At 45.2% G+C, this 22170-nt stretch overlaps 1 protein-coding gene and 1 long non-coding RNA gene across 3 annotated transcripts; one reads left to right on the forward strand and one right to left on the reverse strand.

Moving 5' to 3' along the window:
• Positions 1 to 53: 53 nt before the first annotated feature.
• Positions 54 to 11460, reverse strand: c1qtnf6b (C1q and TNF related 6b). 2 transcript variants are annotated; one of them, XM_088606565.1, is made up of 3 exons: positions 10989 to 11460; positions 7185 to 7388; positions 54 to 5372 (listed from the first exon to the last, which is right to left on the reverse strand). In XM_088606565.1, the coding sequence occupies exons 1-3, from the start codon at positions 11023 to 11025 to the stop codon at positions 4825 to 4827; spliced, it is 789 nt and encodes a 262-aa protein (XP_088462691.1). In that variant the 5' UTR covers positions 11026 to 11460; the 3' UTR covers positions 54 to 4824. The 2 variants fall into 2 exon arrangements, with proteins under 2 accessions (XP_088462691.1, XP_088462692.1); XM_088606566.1 differs by lacking the exon at positions 10989 to 11460 and adding an exon at positions 9418 to 9844.
• Positions 5368 to 21759, forward strand: LOC148648726 (uncharacterized). The gene is made up of 5 exons (XR_015926438.1): positions 5368 to 6868; positions 8580 to 8707; positions 14502 to 14628; positions 15232 to 19149; positions 21329 to 21759. It is a non-coding gene; the product is annotated as an uncharacterized LOC148648726 (long non-coding RNA).
• Positions 21760 to 22170: the final 411 nt, after the last annotated feature.

Genomic DNA, 22170 nt, shown 5'->3' on the forward strand with positions numbered 1-22170 from the left:
CCCAGTTTTAGGATAGATATTCTTGCAGATTAAATGCACAAGGACTCGCACAATTACATGCACACAAGATTTTCTTTAATGATCAATGTGTTTAATTACAATATATTCAAGAATACAAAAGAAAATGTATGCACCATTTATGTACAGAATAATACTATATATTTCATTATAAAAGGATTGCACGTTCATCAAACAATTTAAAAAATATAGGTGTAGCACCATGGCGTTTATTAAGTTTCTGAAGCACCAATCTGAACTCGTAAAATATGCCTATTGAGGTTTCAGTTTGCAGTTGCAGTTTTGCATACTACAGAATATGCAACATTATGCAAATACAAGTATATCTATATGCACGCTTTAATTACTTCACAAAATCTCTTCCAGGCTTACCCCAGAAACTGTTTAATGTTTTGAATTTGACCACCGAAACAGGGTTCTAATTGTCCTGGTGTCGTACTGCAGATTATAACCATTGGTTTGCCCATTGTTATGTCCATGCCAATTTTGCATGGAAATTTAAGCATGCAGGTGTCACATGTTCACTGTGCAGTCTTTACACCATGCACGATGCGAGGTTTTGATTTGCTCCTTACTGAACTGTAATTCCTCCTGGAAAAAAGCAGACATCCTCAATGCAGTTGACAGTTTTACAGTTTCTCCTGTTGCTTTACTTCTTACTGGTGCTGTTGCTTCTTCAGGGCTTCTCTATTCTTTGTTCTGATTGGATTATGTGCCGTTTCCTTTCTGCACAGTCTGTGCCTATTGCACCTGCTTCTGAGCTTTCACAACCTTGGAAAAAAAATCAGTTGTTCCTAAAACTCCCCAGTGTGTAAAAAGTGTAACACATTTTTACCTCGATTCTCTAGATCCTCCATACTCATTCCTTATGCCCTGTAGCAGGTGATTTACTGTATATTTTCTGTGCCAGTGTCCAAAACAACATACTCCAACTTTCTATGGCTTGTGTGCTGTTTTCTGCAGATGGTCTCTACACCCTGTGTGTAGTCCGACGATCTAGTTGCAATCAGTAAAATCAGACACTCTTCTTTAAATCATATACAGTACCTCATTCTTCTATATTTTATCCCTCAGTTCACATCTGTGCCCATATACCAATGTCTGCTTCTCCTAATGCAGTACCTCCCTTTGTGTCGCTAATACCAGTTCAGATATGCTTTGGCATCTGCTGGAGATGGTGACTTACTCTCTGGCGTGAGTGAGTCAACTCCAGGTGCTGAATATTTCATACCTTATACTGATACCTTATACCTTGTATATCTGCACGCACATGTACCAGGTTACAGAAATCTTGAAGCTTGAATTTGTTCAAGCCTGTAAAAACCGTAATGGATCCAATCTCTACACAATGAGAGTCTCATTTGCTTCCTAGAATTGAATTGTATCCACACACGATCAAAAAGCCTCTTTTCCTGGTAAGACTCACAGCAGGCAAGAGCCCAACCTAGACACACAGGGCAAGAGGCAGGACGGACTGCCCAGGGCTGTTCTCTCCCTGGTTGGGATGCCTGTCTATCGCAGGGCAAAGGAGGAAGAGAATTTCACATTCACCCAAACTTCGTCCAAATGTTTTTTGGGGGGGATTGATGGGGAAACCTGAGCACACGGACAAAACCCATGAAAGTGGAGGAGAGGCATGCAAACTCCATTGAGACACAATGACACAATGCCCCATGTCATGCGTGTGTCAGGACCCTGGAGCTCTGCTACAGCAGCACAAGCCATCAGACCACCCCCAGTCAGTTACAACCCCCCACTGCTGTTTCAGCAAGGTTGTAATGAGGCACTGCAGAGGGGGATTAGTGTTGATATATCAAGTCTTTGTACTGCACATGGGTTTGGGAAAAAAGCCATATATCTAAAACAAACCCATTGTGCATGCCTATAGAGTGAAAAACAATACATAGATTAAATCTGGAGTCATTCTTGATATGCTTTAACCAACACGATAAGTGTGATTTTTCAGAGCCACCACACCTGCAGAAGTAAAGCACTCTAAAAGTCTTTTGGGGATCTGGATGGTCTTCTCAGACATCTTTGATAATTCTTCGAATAGACTTTTCCTCTCTTCCCAGATCTCCAAGTTCACTTGCTTTTATTCTTTCCAGGTCTTTGCAATGCTAATTTCAATTATTCCCCATGCAGTTCTTGGCTTTCTGCGTGCTGAGGTACATTTGAAAGGCTTTCTTTTTAAAGGTTATTTACAGTTCTGGACAAGGAGGAGCACCAGATAAGAAGTGACATAACATATCAAGCCTAACGTGACACTGTAGACTGATGCCACACTGCTTTAAGTAAATCTTAATTGATACACCACTAACCAGATACCACTTTCTTCTTAATACAGAGTTCCTCACTAGAATTCTTGTTCCTAGAGCCGACTAGCCAGCAGGTTTCGGAGACCAAACACCAGCAGGTATCCTGTGAACTTAAACTGTAAATACCCTTCTAATCTGACTCTTAAATCCAAAATCTCTTCTGTTGGAGGGCGATAGGCAAACATCTGGTAACAAAATATGCCACTGACAAGGGTGATGATTTCAGGTAGGCAAAAATAAGAAAAGCACTGTGCCACCTCACATAGTCCCAAATCAGTATGCTACGTACCCAGTTCAGGTCCTTGAGAACTGCAGCTGATTTTAGTTCTCTTTAAGAAGGGCTTACAGAACACCAAATGGCTTTAACCACTCAGCAGTGGGTCTGTTATTTAACCACAGATGTTTCTAACCCCCCCCTCAGCTTGCCCTCACTTTCAGCAGCATCGTGGTCCTGACTGCCTTTCATACCCCTTGTCCCAAGTCAAAAACATCCTCACTGCAGTGCTGGTGGAGATCCACAGTTTTCCTCGTGCGCGCTGGTGAACCATGGGCCTCTTCGGAACAATCTTCAGAACAGGAACTCCAAGAGGTAAGTCAGGCTCCCTCTAGTGGGTGGAGGGAGTAGTGGCTAAAAAGGCCTCTGCAGAAGAAAAGTTAGCTAACCCGTAAACAGGTTATATATCCTTATTTATGCAATGGTCTTTCCTTAAAAAAAAAAGGAATTGGACATAATTAGTACATCTAGTCTTTTTCCGTCTCTCCAGTCGTATCGGCACGGGATCTAGACTGTTCTCAAACTCCTCTGAAGTTTAGGAAAATCCATACTGGCGAAATCCAGAAAGAGAATCACCATTCATATGGGAAGAAGCCAGGTCCCGTCCAGATGGCGATGAATGAACTTGACAACACTGTCATCTCGTGATGCTCACTGCTCAGTCTTGCTCACGGCATTTTGCTTCCCACCTCTCGACAGATGTACCCAGATCCGAGTTCATCATCATTCCTGAAGGCGTTTCGGGCCGAGCACACGGAAAAGCTGCACCATTTCATTTATTCTCCTGGGAACCACGGATCGGGAATGCGTGTCCAACAGCAAGTGGCAGGAGTGACGAGCAGGATGTTAAAGCCGTTGGATGCTGTGTAACCCTTCAATTTGTTGATTTCGGGGTGCATGAGGCGGCAACAGTCAAGGAGAATTTGATAAATGAACACATTGAGGTGAAGATCTGACGCCTCTATTGGTCTTTGAGACTGTTATTGAGCAGAATGTGTTACAGGAAGTTCAGGCTCATTTGGCTGTGTGGCCTTTGATGAACGCAGGTCTCAGGTAGGCTCTTGTTTGATTCACTGCCCTGTGTAAAACTAAACTCCATATTCACAATTCGCACCATGATCACATTTAGGCGAAACTCACTTAGGCGAAATGGAAACTCACTCCAGAACCCAGCCACCCTGCTGGTTCCTGGTTCATCCTTCTATTTTTAATCTCTAATGACTTGTCTTTCGAGAAAAGGCCAGGCGCGATTTGAAGGGTTGATGCGTTACTAAGCAACCGAATGAGCTGGCCAGACTGAACAGCTTCCTATTGTCAGCCACCTTGGATCTGATCGATTTTAGGGTTTGGGTTAATGAGATAGGCCACCGGAGCTTCTCTCTTGTGTTCTCGACAATAGGCAGGTTTCTTAATTCCCAGTTTTCTAAAAGTAGCTGGAAAACGTTTAAAGTTTGAAATATCGAACAAGATTCAGCGATTCCCCCCACCTCAAACGTAGCCGTGAATTTCTTTTGGGAGAGAATTTGAAAAAGTGGGATGGAATTTTCCACAGGTTGTTGTGATTATCAGTGTTTTTTTCCCCAACATTTTTAGCAATCAAGAAATGACACCAGGCCACGATGGGTCAGCGGGAGAAGGGGGTTAAGCTGTGATCTACACAGACAATAAATATTAAGAAACAAATCCATCGGAAGTATATTCATAAACATTTTAAAACAGAAAGGGGCATTCAAAAAGATTTTTGTATCTGATTGTATTCCTTGCGTGCGCTGACATATTTCCAAATATCAATATTTGTGGATGTGATAAGGAATGCTTAAATGCATCCATTTTCTAACCACTTCACCCAATTCAGAGTCGTGGGGGAGCGGGAGTCTATCCCAGCAAGAAATGGGCTTGAGGCAGGGTACACCCCGGGTGGGGACGCCAGTCCATCACAGGGCAGACACCCAGGGAGAACACGCAAATTCCACGCAGATACTTTAGCACCCCAGGTCCGAATATTGCACAGTCAAAATTGAAACGATAGTGCTCGACAGGATTCGCGACGAGAATGTCCTCAGTGCCCAAGGCAGCACCCAAGATGTTCCGTCATCGTTACCCCGGATCGGGTGGAGCGCTGTCCTTGATCGAGGAAGTTTCCCTAAAAGCGTCGCCCAGTACGTCCCCCTCCGCGGCGTCCCCGGGCAGCCCCCCCCCCCCCCTCCCCCCGCCTCACTCCAGCGCGGGCTTGATGAGGTAGCCGCTGAAGGTGATGTAGACGTCGACGTCGTCGCTGTAGACGGCGTTCTCCCGCTCGCGCTTGAAGAGCCTCACCCACACCTCGTCGTTCTGCTCCAGCTCCAGCAGCAGGCTCTGGCTCTGCATGATGCTGCGCTCGCTGGGCTGGGCGTACAGGATGACCTTCTCCTGGTCGTTCTGCATGACGTGCAGGTAGGTCTCCTTGAAGTTCCAGGTGTGGACGTTGACGCTGAAGAAGTAGACCCCCGGCACGTAGCAGTAGAACTTGCCCTTGAACATGTTGAAGTGGCCGTACAGGTTGACGAAGACCGTGTCGAAGACCAGGGCCTGGTAGTACTCCACGCTGTGCAGGGCCTTCCGCCGGCCGACGGAGAAGGCGGAGTGCTGGTGCTTGCAGGGGTCTCCCGGGGCGCCCGCCTGCCCCTTGCTGCCTTTAGGACCCTGGGGTCCTCGGGCCCCTGGTGGCCCCTCTCTGCCTGTTTTTCCTGGTGTCCCCTTGTCGCCCCGATCTCCCTTGTCCCCTGTTCGGGAATAACAAAGAACAAAAGATGAATACCACTCATCCCCAGCTTCAGCCCTAGGACGTCTGAGTTTAATCCTAGGATTTATCAGGGAAGGATCGAATTGCTCATTCAGACTGCCTTACAGAGCACTTAGAGCTACACTTCTCTTGCGGCATTATGGCTCCGATGGGTTTCTTCAGCAGAAGAACACTGTGGGTGTCGCAGTGTGACGTGTCCCCATCTGGAAGCTGACGGATTTGTCGGTCGCCAGCCTGTGAGCTGGGTGGAATTGGGGGTATGGAAACAAGATGGAGGCTGAAATTCTAGCCAGAGACCAGTCATACATGCGCCGTCCTTCTTCTGTTCTACCTCTTTGTCCTCTGTTGTCTAATCTCGGACCCTCAGGGCTACAAATTCTTGGTCCTTGAGGACCACAGTCTGTGCTGGTTTTCCTCCCAGTTAAGCCTGGACTAAATGGAACGTTCCACTTCTGTGGGAGTGTGGAACAAGCTAGCCGGCCACTGTTTTTGATGCCGATGTCCTGGTTTCTTTCAAGAAACAGCTGGATGAGACCCTTCGATCCATTAGCTACTGATTATCAAATGGAATAGATGGTTTTAACTACCTCCTGTCACTTGTGGCCTTGCTTGTGTTTTTGTTTTAATCCCTTTCCTGCAACTCAGGCAAGAAGTTAATGTGCCAAGCTTACATCAACAGCTAAGAATAGTGTTCATCCAATCTGTGGCTGAATATATATAGGCACTTTTGGAATACAACCTTTTTAACTACCATTTTTAGCAAGAAGGCAACAGTTTTAAATGGTGAATGACTTGAATCCTGACTCGACTTTTCTTTTAGGTCACTGGCATACCTGTGGATCTAAGCAGGACTTAAAAAACTGGAAAGTTACCACTAAGCACACAGTGTCTTCTTTGTTCTGGGGTTTTGAAGGTATTGTTTTGAAAAGCATTCAGGCTGCCAAATCCGTCTGGACTTCTGGAGATCACATTAAAAACCGTGAAATTTGATTCCCACACGGAAAATAAAAATACCTGCAGATCAACATGTTAAATCTGTTGCAATCTACTTTGTATATAGCTTGTATTTAAATGTCTGGCGCAAACATTCAGCTCCATTTTATATGTATAAATATTCTGGCATGAGAATCAGGTAACATAATTGTATTTTTGCAAGATGTTTTATGATAGTTGTAACTAATTTGTAGATGTATATAATGAAATGTATGTTTCATTCAGCTCCTAATCAGATAGACATTTCCAAGTACCAAAGTAGTATATGTTGCTTGAGTTCGCTAATTTTTTGTTTACTAGATGAAATGGCATGATAATGAACATCCATCCAATTTAAAGAACTTCAACTGATGCAGTGTTGAGAAGGAGCCAGAGCCTATCCTGCCAAGGAATGGGCACAGGAAAGAGTACGCCTTAGACAGGATGCCAGCCCATCACAAGGCAGGCAGACCAACGCGCGCGCACACACTTCCACAGAGCAGGGTCAGTCTTCCCAGAAACTGATTTGAACCACTGATTAAAACACTGCTATTTGGCAGCATCTAAAATAATCATCTATTTTTTTTCAATAGGTGATTAACAGTACAGTGCATATGACTGCACCTTAATCTTGTACTAACAGCTTTTTGGTTCTTATTAAGTTAGATCTTGTCTTGGTGTCTGACAGAAGGTCCACTTTTTTTAAACACCCAAGCTGAATCTCAAGGTTATTCTGGAGAACTCCTGGAACAGCTTTGAGGACCCAGGAGTCTCTCTAAGTTTAGAGTTTCACAACTGTGCAAAGCTGGATGGTATCTACCTTTGAGAATCGTCATGTTGATGTAGGGTCGGATTTCAGGCACCAGGAAAGGGGTGGGCGAGTGAGGTTGAGCGCCCTCTGCTGGCTCCAGGGGGTCACAGCAGCGCCTGCAAGCCGTGGGAGGGGTTTCTGATGGGGGCGGGGCTTGGATCAACGTGGGGAGGAGGAGGAGGAGTGGCAAACAGACTCCAAACATGGCTGCACCTGGAAGAAGATTAAAACCAAAGGTTACAAGCACAAGAAGGTGTAACAGTCCTTGTTGTGTCTTCTGTGTGTATCAGGCCATTTATCCCAGAAACTCCTGAAGGTTATGAAAGTCGCCTTCTGTAATATGGCAGCTTGAGTATCAATGATACTCAAGACTGCAAGAATACCTTCTATTTTAAGGTCTGAATAGACCTGAGGTTATTTTCCAACAGCGTCCTGCCATCTTGCCCTTTCTAGGGCAAGGCTTTACTATGGTTGTCCCCTAATCCCAATACCTGGTGGTTTTTATGCATTGTTTGCCTAAATATTATCCTTAACTGAACCAATAATATGATTGTTTTGACCTTGTTGATTATAGTCAACTCAGCAGAATTCCACAGTGGGCGTGTCTGCGGAGGTGCCACTCCCATTTGGGCGTGTCTGTAGCGATGTCACTCCCACTGTGGGCGTGCCTACGGCGGTGTCACCTATGCATCTGTCATGTGAAATGATAGTCTAACTTTCGATCTGAAGAATCGTAGTCCATAGTTAGGACATCAACAAAGTATATGTTTTCTCATAATAATATCAATACTATTTCCAGTGGGTTTTACTGGTAACCATTAGATTAACAATTTTTAAAAGGCTGGAACATTTTAATGGCGATCACTTAAGCAGACGGTGTGTTTAAATTCAATACCAAATAGCTCCGAAAGACCAGAATTTTCTTACCTATTTGTTTAATGGATCAACAATTCACAACGTTTTCATTTCGGCTTTAACTGCAATAAAACGCATTCTTCAATGCTGATTTTTAAATAGCTACACGGTTGAATCATACACAGTAGACCTACAGAGCGAGCAACAAATTAAGCGTCCATAGCCCATTTTTGTGTATTGTATGAAGACTATTTTGCAAAAAATATGTTATTAAAGAGTTTGTACTTCAGGTAATGTATTCTAAGTGCATAAATAAACAAACGCATGGTGGTTTAATTACCTGATAACCTTGCTGTATTATTTACACAATATCCCCGTACCATACATCTAAACTGGATACGTACACCGATAAATAAATCAGGCCGTGCGACCTAACAGATGAAGTGTATTACACATCGATTTACGCGTTTTTGCATTTGTGACACAAAGATGTTACCCGTTGCTTAGCTTGACTGGGTGAAAATAACACAACCCTCGAACTATTCGCAGGTCCAGTGAACCAACGCTCATGGAAAACGATGAAGACGGGACGGCTGCCAGGTGTGAACCAGCGATGCTGAGATGACCTGCTGCCAGTTTGCACACCCAGGGCAGCCTCATCAGAGCATGCAATAACAGTAAGAAATATTCATAGGCATGGTCTTAAAATACCATACAGAACGCGTTCTTTAATACAGTGTTCAATCCGGCGGTGTGACACGGGAAACCGTTTTAATGTGTGAATCAAGTGTAATCCCACAGTGGTTTTGCCCTTCAGAGATGAATAATAGACTCAGCAGTTTTTGCTCGCTGTGTTTCCTAAATCTCAGGTCACAGCCAAATCCTTGTAGCGACCACTGCAAGCGTTTGTCTTGGGATCGTGAAAGATCCAAAAGCAAAATGTAACTTTACATCGTAGGCTAAGTAATGACATGTTAGCTTTTGTCTTGACCCCCAACCCCCCCAAAAAAACAGACCAAAAAGTAAAAAAACAAAACAAAAGAGCTACACGTGTCAAACCGCATTCTCGTAAAGAGGTGCTGAGACACTGGTGCGCTCGATTTTAGACATCTGCGGTCAAAACCTATTTCAAAAATATGTTCAAACGTGTGCACATACAGTATTGTTTGGAAATGCATATGCACAAGTTGGATCTGCAAAATGAGTACACTGAAAGGAATAGGAATATATTTGAAGAACAAACTATATATATATAAAAAACATTTGCCGCCTTGCCTGCTGCAAAATCCTATGCTCTTGAGCTTCTTAAAAGCAAGAGGGGAAAAGACAATGCACTTTCCAAAAGCGTTCTTTGTTGGTGTTGCCACTTGAAGAAAAGTCAACTCACCTCTGTCTGCAGTTTCTCTCCAAGTGCTGTCGTGTCTGACAGCTGGGGAAACCGCCGGAAAAAATCTCCCTCCCTCCCACTTCTCTCTCTCTCTCTCAGTCTTTGTACCTCTCTCCCTCCCTCTCTCTCTCCTGTTCTTCCACGACTTTTCTCTTTCCTCCCCCCTCAGATATTCTCCTCTCTTGTACTTTCGCACCCCACTCTCAGAGGAACTGGGAATTAGGAGAGTTCATTTTACTCCGCTCGCGTACTTTGAATTTCTCTCTCACTTGCGGGCTCTCCGCTCTTTCTCCCTACTATTCCGTGTACTTTTGAATATCCGTGCTTTGTGCGCTGTAACCTGTGTCTCTTCCAGGTTTAATCTGCCTTTGCCTTGAAGGGCATAGTCACCTTGGCCTGGCAGCAATCGATGACAGTGAACCTCTGATTCTAGCTGTTCTTTTTTACTCTCTCATTGAAATATGTAACTCCACCCACGATTCCAACGTGGATTATGACTTGTCACCCCGATGCCAGTCCGTCACAGGGCGCACACAGAAACGCACACACCAGGGCCAGTTTTCCCAGAAGCGACTCAACGTACGAGTACTGCATGTCTTTGAATTGGGCTAGAAAACCTGAACACCCTGATGCAAACCTGGGGAGAACATGCAAACTCCACACGGACAGCACCCCAGGACGGGCATTGAACCCAGGGCCCCAGTGCCATGAGACAGCAATGCTATCTAATATACAGTATATCAAAATCATTGCTTCAGTGTGTTTAATTGAAAGTAAGGGCATGGACAAAAGTTAGGGAAGGGATCTGCAGCACAGTGAGCTCCCGCCCTACTCTCTCCCCATCTTCCTCCCTCACTCACTCTCCCTTTCCTCTGTCTCTGGCATGATAGCAATCAGTCCAGCGTCAGGCAGAGACTCTTGAACACTGGATCGGATGAGGATTTACGACCACGCTGGTAATTGGAGCTTCATCGCCTCGGGGCACAGGAGACAGTATCTCGCCATCCGACCCATCCCTCCTCCTGGCTTTTCCAAATCCGCAGTCGGAACTTTTCCACATCACCTCCAGCATGTTAGACACGGAATGCATTCTGTGCGCAACAGTACGTTTGCTTATCTCCCAGGGGAATTTGAAGTCTAAGCCAGAAGGAGGAAAAGCCTAAGACCCTTTTGCAAAGACCATTCCGAACAGCCCAATGCAGTTTGGAGTAACTAACGTGGTTACTTTCATCCGTCTGTCTTTCTGTCAGTCTGTTTAAAATCAGGGTCACGTTTCCAGCCTGCTTCATTGTAAGTAACATAATCAGAATTTCCTGGTTCCCGTCTGGAGAAGGCATATTTTATCCGTGAATAACTTTAATATTTAGTGCTGTATAATTATTTGGCTGGCACTTAGCTCTTACACCAAAGTGACTCATATTTGTTTCCATTCAGACAGCCAGGTATGTTCTTGGAAAGCTGAGTAAAGCATCCCACCTGCATCCACGAATCCACGACTTTCCAGTTCCGGGCCCCCAACCCTTACCAGTACTCCACACTGTGACCCCAAGACCCCATAAGACATCTCTCACCCGTGTTAGTGTAGCACTGAACAACAGCGCCTGCCATCCTTCCCAGATTGGACCCTACGCTCCTGCTGGTCCTGCTGGGTCGGCTGCTCCAGAAGCCCCCCTACGAGAAAATACTTCGATTGGCTCGTTAAACCAACCCGTCGATTCGGAGCGGAACTGGGAAGATCACACGCTGCATGGTCTTGATCTGTCCGGCCCATATCCTGTCCAGGGCAGCCTCCTCATCTGACAGATCCAAAGAAGCAAGGATCTATTTACTCTCATGTTCTTGCGAGCCAGTCTTTCGAAGTCCCGAGCAGTGCCTGCTTTAGAATGGGTTGGATTCAGTTCATGAATTAGGGGAAACTGATTATTCACTTCATAGCTCCGATGGAGTTAACGCCAGAAGACCATCTGGACCCTGAGGACCAGATTCCAGTCCACCGGCCCTCTTCTGGGTGTGTCTCTCATCTGGGCTGTCACTGCATTGGAGAGCTACTTAGTTAGTGATCTTAACCATAGAATGTTAAAGCCAGGGCTTTGCGGCTTACACACTGAACTGAAGCCCCCCTTTTAAAAGTCGCACCCCGCCCCCCCCTCCTGCTATGTAGATTTTGTTTGCAGTGGCAGAGGTATGGATTCTGTAGATCGGCGTGCTTTTGGCAGGCGTCCGCAGACCCGGACAAGAACCAGATGCTGGGAAGCAACATCTGGACGGCCGCCAAAACGCATCTCCTCCGGGGACCAGAAACGGGGAGAGATGGGGAGGAGATTGCAGGGCAGAAAGCCGTGTTTTTTTTTTTCTTCTCGTGCTGGCGGTAGGGTCAACACCCAGGATTTTGAGGAGCAAAATCCCCCGCGACGCAAGATCGCGCACCTCGTGTTTCCTTTTTTGCCCTGTCATGTCTGCCCGCGCTGCAGACAAGCGGGCTCGGGTTACAGCTGTTTTGACAGCTCAAGGACGGTGCAGAAATTATAGGTCTCCCGCACTTCAAAGACGACAGTCCTGCCAAACGCGCTTGTAAAAGCTTTGGGAGGAAAGCTAAAAGTGGTAGTGCGCGTTATCCCTGCTTTCCTGTGATTTCCCTGCTGGGTTGACATGATCTGAGCTGGGAGCAGCCAGCTGGCCTGGAGACTCACTGGCCATTCAGAGACAGCTGTGTTCCTCACGGTTGCCTTGAAGCTCAACTGAAATACTTCACTAACAAGATGAGCGTTAATGCTCTTGCAGAGCTGAGCATCTGGCACGAGGCACTGACTGAAATAAATTTGCCCCTTTAAAAAAAGGGTTTACAGGGCTGTGTTCTGGTCAAAACAGAGTAAAGATTAGATAAGCACACTGGGGGGAAAAGCACAGAGAGGTGTGGTAAAAAACGATGTAGACTGGAGAAGCAGAGAAAATGCATGGCGTAGGTATTTTAAAACTGAGAAAAATGAGGTGCGTGCTTGCAAGGTTTGACTTTCATAAGTGTGCAATACAAACGAAAATCAAAAGCTACTGTGAACCTTTTTAGTCTGTTTGCATCCCCTTTTTTTGCCGATTTCCTGTACTCTGCTGTCATTCTGAGCGTCACTCACTTCCCCAAAAGGAGTGACAGTGTCCAAACAGCTCGTGCAAAGGGAGGAATCCGAGCAGATGGCGAGTGTGGAGTGAATCATGGAATTGAATCTGCCTCAATTGACATTTGTCTAGAATCAATGAATGAATTAATGATAAAAAATCAATGAATGGGCGGGCCCAGCTGACAGCCCTGTCTCAGTCTCACGCAGAAGGACACAGCAGGGTCTGTGGTGTGTAACTGATGTGATGATCACTTTTTGCAGGTTTGTTGCCAAAGATTTTGGAAAAACAGAAACAGGAATGATGCTCTCAAATTGCAGACACTGGAAATCACTAAAAATCACTAACCACTGGGAATTGATCCATGCATGTTAAAACATTCTTTAGGGTCGGTCATGTGAAGGAAATGGGGCTTCTCTTCTTCCTCTTTTCCAGTCTGTCCCTTCCCCCCATCTCCCTGCTCCTTCTCCCAAAAGCCTTCCCACTTTTCCCCCTGTTTTCTCATCCTTTGTTCCCCTTCACCTTCTTTCCTAATTTCCCTTCCACCTGTCTCCACACATTTCACCCCTCCATCTTGTCCTCCTTCTTTTCTCTCTTCCTCACCCCTCTCTCTCCCTCTGGCTCTCCCCTGTCTCCCTCCATCGGGTCTTCACTGCAGCGCCAGGCCAGCAGGAGTCAGTTGCAGAGTGGTTGTGGTTGGCAGGGATTGTAATGACCCTCTGCAGCCCGTTCTGCTAGCGCCCTGCCAGCTGGCCTGTATTTGTGTGATGGACTTGGAGTTCAGGCATAGCGTGTGTGTGAGTGTATGTGTGAGAGACTGGAGACTGGGAGTTCATGCTGTGTGTGTGTGTGTGTGAGTGAGAGAGAGACTGGAGACTGGAGACTGGAGACTGGAGACTGGAGACTGGAGACTGGAGACTGGAGACTGGAGACTGGAGACTGGAGACTGGAGACTGGAGACTGGAGACTGGAGACTGGAGACTGGAGACTGGAGACTGGAGACTGGAGACTGGGAGTTCATGCTTAGTGTGAGTGTGTGTGTGTGTATGAGAGACTGGAGACTGGGAGTTCATGCTTAGTGTGTTGTGTATAACTGGGAGTTCATCCATAGTGCGTGTGTCTGTGTGAGTATGTGGGAGATACTGGAGACTGGGAGTTCATGCATGGTGTGTGTGTCTGTGTGAGTGTGTGTGTAACTGGGAGTTCATGGGTGTGTTACGGACTGTGTATTGTGTGTCTTATGGATTGTGTGAATGTGTTATGGGCTGCGTGTGTCTTATGGATTGTGTGAGTGTGTTATGGACTGGGTGGGTGTGTGTATGCACACACTCTTCTCCCTGGGCTGTTTCTTGACCCAGTAATTGCAGACGCAGCAATTTATGCCTTTCTTTTTTTTTTTAGAAATATCAGATTTCTGTTATTATTTGGAAGTTGTCGGTGATTGAATCCAGGCTGTTGAACTTTTTTTTTTTTTAAAGTCATGCAAGAGACTCACAATTGCCTGGTTGAGAAAAAGCAATAAAGGTTTTGTTTGGTGCTTGACACTGGTCAGGTGGGAAGGGGGGGCGGACACAAGGTCACCCACAGGCAGATGTTACAGCTGCCACATGGGGAAAAAGGAAATAATCTAACCTGATTTGACAGGTCTGTCTTATGAGTTGTCAGCTCATGAAATGTAAACACAAGTACCCCATAGTTAAACTAAGAGGGTCTGGCACTTCTTATTTTTGAATAGATCAATCTAAAAACAGGAGCCTAGCCAATGTCCACACACTGTATTGTATTACTACACTCTTGCAGTGACTCAGATTCCTGGCAATATTTCCCAAACAGGGTTTTATGCCCTGGCCAAACAGACCATGTTAATTCTGCAGTTTCCATACGAGAAGACCAGGATTCATATTCTTTCATTGCACACATATATAATAACTGTGATGTCTTTTTTTTTATTTCATACCAATTTGGAACTTCAGATGGATGTTGGCTGGTTGTCCAGTGAGAATGAGGGATGCCCACCTCTCAGAGCTCCATGGTGCCTCATAGGAGAGTGAGCCTTGATTGGAGGAGCAGTGTGTCCCTCGCTGATGTCACTGATGTGTGGTAAGTAGGAGGAACGCTGACCATCTCATGCCTAATGAATCTCCATGGCATCTGTGTGAATTGCTTACTCAGTCATTGCAGAGAGAGCTGCATATGGCTCACTCATGCACACAACCCTAGATCACAGTACTTTACCAAAGGAGCATTTGATACAAATCTAAACAATGATTAGATGTTTTAAAAATGATTATTTGTAAAGGGGGACAGAGGGTGGGAGACTGCTGCAATGAGACTTTCACTACAGTGGATACTCTCTGCTGATTAAAGAGAGGTTACAGCAAATTAAGGAGGCTCTGGCCCCCTACTCATATTGCAGGCTGGCCTGAGCAGCATTTGCACTGCAAGACAAAAAAGAAAATCAAGCCCTGCTTACGTGTTACCAACATCTGGGCTGCATTACTGCACTAGGGGTCTCAGTAGTAAACTCAAGACAGTTGTGTAACTCAAGCAACCAATTTGCGCTGTTTTAGACAATCGTGAAAAGGATAAAGAAAAATGGATCTGATTCCTGTACAACGGATGTATAAACTGCATTTCCTCGAGAGATAAACATTTTTTTTCCCCACTCTTTTTCCTTTTGACCTTTGTACATTTTCCCCACAGATAGAGTTCCAGAACCTGGTGATGACTTCTAAAGCTTGTTCACATCACACTGGACCAGAGAGCCAAGCTAGTGGAAATTTCTGTTTTCCTTGAAGGAACGTTCACCTATAAAGAAGTCTCTCTTGTCGCCTTTCAGCTCTGTCAATAAGCCCACCCTGCCTCGCTCCTTCTCTGAATCAGCCACTCAGTGCTCTTCTCTTCCTCTGCTCAATCCTTGAGCTCTGCTCACTACCACACTCCCTTAGTCTAATGCTGCCTGACCCACCCACCAGCTCACACTTGCTCCTCACCATCCCCCTCTCTCCCTTCTCAGGCTCTGCTCCGGAACCCCCAGTGCCTCTCTCTCTGTGTATCTCTGTGCATTAGCCCATATAACCCCCTGCCTTCAGTCAAGCTTGGTCCCTTATCAGAAAGACCCACTGTGCAGGTGATAATTGAAATACTCTGCTCTGCAAACACAACAGATGGGCAAACTGGCCCAGAGGGGAAATCGGAAATGTTTCAATCTAAATATAGAGTCAAAGAGAAATCCGTTCATTTGTGACATCAGCTTAAAGGGTAATTAGCAACAGGTTGGGGGCATATGGTAATTGTCTCCGAAGACGTTGATTATGTTGCTCAGTCCTCTTTTTTCCCCGTTTTGCAATGCACGTTCCTCGCTCCTCTCCTATCAGAGAGGAGCAGATCCCTTCAGACAGGCGGTGTGGCCCCAGCTATTGCCGATGTGGCACAGCTACAGTGGTTAACTGTTTAGGGGAGTGACTCCTCTCCCTTGCAGTGAAAGGCGTCGTGCAGCTCGTGCCTCTACTTGTTTCCTCCTGATGTCTGCAGCACTAATGTCAAACACTGGAGCGACGTGGCTTGTAGCCTTTCCCAGTTATGGCAGTAAACTAAATAAAATGCAAATACAAACAGTGTCACGGAGACCTGGCAGCTGATTGTAGTTTACTGCTCGTGTGCTTATTCAGATCGGCACTTGCCAATGTAACAGTAGTCGTACTGCTAGCAATTGTGTCTCAATTCAGTTTTTCAAAAGGTTTGCGAAGCTTTTAAAAGGCCTTTAAAACAGAGATGAGGAATTTAAATGGCTGTAGTGTGCACGTATAAAATCAGTGATATCTCTGACTCAGCTATATTAGGCACTTTGCCTACGACAACTTAATCTTAGTTGTAGCCACAGTTGATACATGCCATATGTTAACTGAAATAGTTCACATTTTCATCCTTGCGCCCACGCTTTTATGGGAAATTGTGGCTGGCTCAACAAGGTGTTGTAGGCACACAAAGTTTAAACACCTAAGTCTGCATTGCTGACTGTTAGAATGTGAAAAGAAATTGCAGTGCATAAGTGTGTCCCCTAGTTTTGCTTAAAAGTTGGAGGTGTACTGAAAATAAGCTGACATTTGTCGTACTGCGATGTGTGGCTGCATTAAACAAAAAGCTGTAAAAAAATGTGTCAATGCAGTTGAAAGTGCAATGAATTGCACAATCCTTTTGAATGCATGTATACATTTGAGGCATTCACGGAGTGATTAACATCTATGAATGCATGCCATTGTGCGCCTGAATTTAGGTATCGTTAGCTGTAACTGATTTTTGTTGGGAGTGGCAGATTCTCGCCGTGATAACATGGACAATCTGATCTCAAGAGGATGTTCTGGCTAGGTCTTGTCCCTTTCTGTTTCCCTGGAATATACTTGGTAGCCCATCAGGGAGTGGGGTGAGGCATGGGGACAGAGGTGCACACGTGCTCTCTCATTTCATGCACTGTGTTGTCCTGCTTCTGGGATAGGCTCCAGCAGCCTGTGACCCACATCACGCTGACTTTCTGATGATGTTGATGACTTTCACCAGTCTGTGATTCTGCAAGCAACAGTGCTCCACTGGGCTTGACTCCACCCAGTGTTTATTCTATAGGATCTGCGACGAGGACGTTGATGGGCGGCACTTCAAATCTTAAAGAAAAGAGTCCCCGGACTCCATCTCTCTTGTGCAGGCTGTCACCTGACCGGGACTGCATTACAGCCATGCTAAACATGGTGCAGTTGTCTAACAAGACCCTTTACCTTCCTCCAGTGAAAAAAAAACTGCAGAGTCTGGTATTTGCGATGGGCCGGCAGGAGGGACAAGTTTTGGCGAAAGCTAATGGGACATTTCCGTCCCGCTGCACTAAAGCAGAGTCTCCTCCATCTCCCCAAGCTTTTTTGCGACTATGGAGATAAATAGGACACCGCCCATCACCATGTTCTCCTTGCACTTTAGTCTTAAACGCATGGTGTGGCAAAGTGATGGCAATTTTCAGGAGGCAGGTGCGCACATTGCTGTCACAGGGGAAGAAGCGTGGTGTGTTGGTACAGTTTTCCATTCCTCCAGCCAACAATCTGCATTAAAGGTCATGTGCAGTACTTGGTAATTATTACTAACAACACTGGCGTTACTAATGACCACTAATTTAGCTAATCTACACTTCTCTCCATGTGTCACTGGTGAAATGAACGAGTCATGCCAGCTCTTGATTTGTTTTTAATGGAACAGACTGCAGCGTTTCCCCACTTGATTGTTAGTGATTCATGCACAGTTGGTGTGCACATACCTCATTATCCACATCTAGCAAACATTATATAAATACACCGGCAGCGTTGCGACCTAAAAATATTTTAAATAACTGTGCTCATTACGTTACAGTAGGCCAATTCCCTACAAGTACAATAATTGGTAGGAAGACTTTACAAAAAAAAACACCCTAAATATTGTGATACCTTCATGCAGAATACTTTAAGCCACTTTCTCAAGTGTTTTAATTTAATCATAGTACCAGCTATGTAAAGTGAGCATTAAAAGAAACATCACACTTTATCTTTTTGGGATCATTTGGACGAGTTGATCATTCCTGACTGGCCATGATGTACTTGAGTGGAGCAATAGACCCCTCAACCGCACACAGGAGAGATGAGGAAGAGCAGATAGACTCATCCACCCTGCCCACCTTTGAGCGACTCGTCTTTTAACATGACACAGGCCCACCTGCCCTGTCCTGGAGGTTCAGCACTGACTGGAGGAGAGGCGTGCCCCTCTCAGCTCTGCGTGACTGCAAGGGCCTGGAAGGACTTGGGGATCATTGTTACCGAGAGCCAAGAGTGCTATGGCCGAATAATCTTATTGTGCTTCACTGGTTGAGAAATCCCAGCAACAGTCAACCTGTGACGGGACTTGGGTTCGAACTCGTGATCGTAAAAACCGAACTTCCATCTGACATGCACCTTTTTTTTACAAATAAAAAGTTTTTTTTTACAATTAACAAAGCCACTACCGACTGGACAGACACGATTACCGGCACAAGTTTGAATTCGTAAACATTGAGCTCTTCTGCGCATGTACTGACCGGCATGCAGCTTTTTTTTTTTCTCTTCACAAGAGCCTTGCAGTCGAGTGCGGCTGACGTCGCAGAGCAGGACTGGTAATGCTGAGCTCGCGCAACCTGACCGAGATCATGTGGAACTTTGAGGACGACCAGTCCAATTTCAAATGAGTTATCACGCTGCAGAATATTTGCAACCAGCACAATTCAGCTTCATTATTTATCTGCCTGGGGGCCAATAATGTGGTAATCTGCTACATGACGCGCATGGCCTCACTAGACGCTCTCGGTGCTCCTACAGCATATAAGCGCATTTTTCATACAGCAGTCTTTCTCAGAGTTCAATTTGTTTGTTTATGTCTTGTCTTTGTCTTTTGCTTTTAATGCTTTTCAAATGATGGGGGCCAAGCGGCACTGGTATTGCTGCATCACAGTGCTGGGGGTTCAGGGTTCAATTCTGGACCCGGGGTGCTGTCTGGGTGGAGTTTGCATGTTCTCCCCACATTGCGAAGGTTTCCTCTGGTTCCTCTGGATTCCTCCCACAGCCCAAAGACATGCTGGTAAGTTAATTGGCTTTTGGGAAAAGTGGTGTAGGTGAAGGCGTGTGTCTGTGTGCGCCCTGTGGTGGACTGGTGTCCTGTCCAGGGCGTATCTAGAGGTATGCCCCTTGCTTGACAGGAGAGGCTTGAGCTCTCCCACGAGCCTGTACTGGATGAATGGTTAGTGAACGGAAGGATGATTTGTGAATGAAGGAAACCCAATCCCCGGTCTTGCTTGGTTGCTGAAACTTCATTGATCACTGAAAGATTTAGATTTTAAAAAAGGAGGCAATCCTGTGAACAAAAGAATGATTTAGGCTGGAAAATAGGTTAAATTCAGGTCATGCCTATAGATTCTTATCTTGCATGGGTCATGGGATTGATTTAGGTACTCACATCGTTAACTAATTTGGATGACATCTGCTCTTGAGATGCATTGACGTGTACACAAGTACAGAGACACGTTTCTGTTTGATTGCTTTTACTTACAGCAGTTCACAACTGCAATTGCCATGATAATGCATCCCAAGCTTTGTAAGATGTTCTGCCTGTGAAATATAACAAGATGAACCATGAATTTAAAACAGACTTTGCTGCTCCAATCAATTCAGTGTTATGCATGGCCTAACATGCCCTTTGTCTGAGTTGGAAAAAAACAGAGGTCTCTTCTACTAGGATAAAGCATCTATAATTTCCATAAATACACCAGCAAATGTAGCTCACTCTCTCTCTGGCAGGGCACATAGTGGGAGTTCTGGTTCTAATTATATTCAGTCCACACCCTTTCCCTGAGTTCTGGTTCTAATCTGTACAAACACAGTGGTCAAGACTGCTAGCCAGCTGGGAGATTGACATAGGCTAACAATGGATCCCTCTGCACAGTACTGGGTTCACAAAGAAGCTGCAGAAATAAGTCATGAGATTTTTTTTTTTTAAATCAGGGTATCGGGAGAGACCATAAAATCTGGAGATCCCCACTCCAGGATGAGCCCCTACAGCCTGGAGATCACAGCCAGGGTCCCAGTCCAGGATGAGCCCCTACAGCCTGGAGATCACAGCCAGGGTCCCAGTCCAGGATGAGCCCCTACAGACTGGAGATCACAGCCAGGATCAGCTGCTACAGTCAAGAGTTTGCCAAAAGGGGCTCATATTGGACTGGGACCCTGGCTGTGATCTCCAGGCTGTAGGGGCTCATCCTGGACTGGGACCCTGGCTGTGATCTCTAGGCTGTAGGGGCTCATACTGGACTGGGACCCTGGCTGTGATCTCCAGCCTGTGGGGTTTTATCTTGCACTCCAAAACACATTCAACAGCAGAGATGGTGGTCCAGCTGCTAAGAACAACATATTATACACAGAAATTTCAGAACGTCAGCTTTCACTGACAAGCACACCCGCTGAGCGTGCAGTTGGCAGACAGGGTGTTTGTGCCAGCTCGTGAGCAATCGACTTTCTAGGATGAAGTCATGACAAGTTCATTAAAGAACCCCCCCCCCTCCAGACCCCTGTGCAGGTGAGAAAGAGTCTGGCCAAGAGATGACTTAAAAACAATTTAATCGCATTTGCCAAAGAGCCTAGTACAACATGCAAGAAACTGGTTATTAGCTTATTCTGACTGTAGGGGTTTTTTTTTACACTGTTCCATCACATTTCTGTGAAATACAAGGTCTTCCTTACACATCTATTACATTGGTTTTTTTAAGTTGCAATATGTCAACCAAATCAAATAAACTAACAACTAATGGCACTGACAGTCTTGACTGCAGTGATTGAGATTAAAGTGGTGGTTTGGTCTTATTAATCGGCCGCCTCATTGGAAGCAACAAAGGCATCTTCAAAGGAAAGATTCTTTATGCGAACCCCTCCCCTTCTCTTTCAAGGCATGTTTTATTGCTCCCCATCAAACATACAGGAAAAGCAATTTTCATTTGATTTGCGTAATAGAAATGAGGGGACACAGGAACATCAGTTCCCAAATAGTAGTAGTCTGCTAAAGACTAAATAACTGAATAATTGTTGTATGGAGCTGTGACACAGACTGCAATCTACTTTTAAAATTGCAGCCCAAACCTATGAGCCTGGATGCATGCCATTTTCATCGCACTTGTGCATGTGACAAATAAACTGAACTGAACTTTAGGTATGCCAAATCCTGACTTTTAAGATTGCAATTCTGGTGATCTTTTTTTTTTGTTCCCCAGAACCTGCAATAGCACCAGGCCCAGGTACACACACAGTGGAATGCAGTTTGGGAGCATAAGGACCAGAAGGCAGGAAAAGATTCTTCACACGGAGAATCGCTAGGCTCTGGAAACCACTTCCTAACTACGTGTCTGAAGCCCATTCTGAGGGATGCGCTGAAAAACTCTTTGATGGAATTCTTTGATCATTAGCGGCCCAAGTGAGCATGAAAGCTCTGAAGTAAGTTTAATTACTCATTTTTCTACTGTTGTCTCGTTGTTGTTTACTCATGATACAACCTTTCTATTCATCCCCTATAAATAGTTTTATATGGGACTTATTATACAATTATTGTACCTAATTGTACAAGGCTTTAAATTAATCAAGAAAGAAAGACTCTTCATGAGGGAAAACTGCCCACTTCCAGCTTCTTGACCTTCTTTAACACCCAGAATTTGTTAGCTGAATCAGTCAGTTTCAGCACAGTTCCCACAAACTCTTAACAACTGGAAAATAAGTTAGCACAGGCCCACAGTGGGATCTGCCTACTCTGTTCTGCTGTGATTTTGTAGTACCGATTGATTTTGGAGTAAAAAAAAATATTTGCACATCCGAGAAGGTTTCTGTTTCTGTCTCCATATCATGATGCAATTACTTAAAGAATCTGTGCTTATAAAATGCATCCAGGTACCTTGAAATGACCGCTCTGCTTAAGACCAGTATTTACACAGGGCCAACAAAGCTAATAGTCCAAGTAAAGCAATGGAAGATGGCAAAACTCATTTCAAACTCTGTGATTTTATCATGTTACCATTCCCTTCCGGGCCACTAGGTGGCAGTGGTAGTGTAGCAATGCAGCGGT

This window comes from Lepisosteus platostomus, chromosome 14 (assembly GCF_059453375.1).
Source record: "Lepisosteus platostomus isolate fLepPlt1 chromosome 14, fLepPlt1.hap1, whole genome shotgun sequence".
Taxonomy (NCBI): Eukaryota; Metazoa; Chordata; class Actinopteri; order Semionotiformes; family Lepisosteidae; genus Lepisosteus; species Lepisosteus platostomus.

Coding starts and splice junctions, on each gene's coding strand:
- c1qtnf6b (XM_088606565.1), bottom strand. CDS start 11,025: ATGGCAGGCGCTGTTGTTCAGTGCTACACTAACACGG. Junction 7,389..10,988: donor TCAGTGCTACACTAACACGG/GTGAGAGATGTC, acceptor ATCTTCTTCCAG/GTGCAGCCATGTTTGGAGTC. Junction 5,373..7,184: donor CAACATGACGATTCTCAAAG/GTAGATACCATC, acceptor ATTCCCGAACAG/GGGACAAGGGAGATCGGGGC.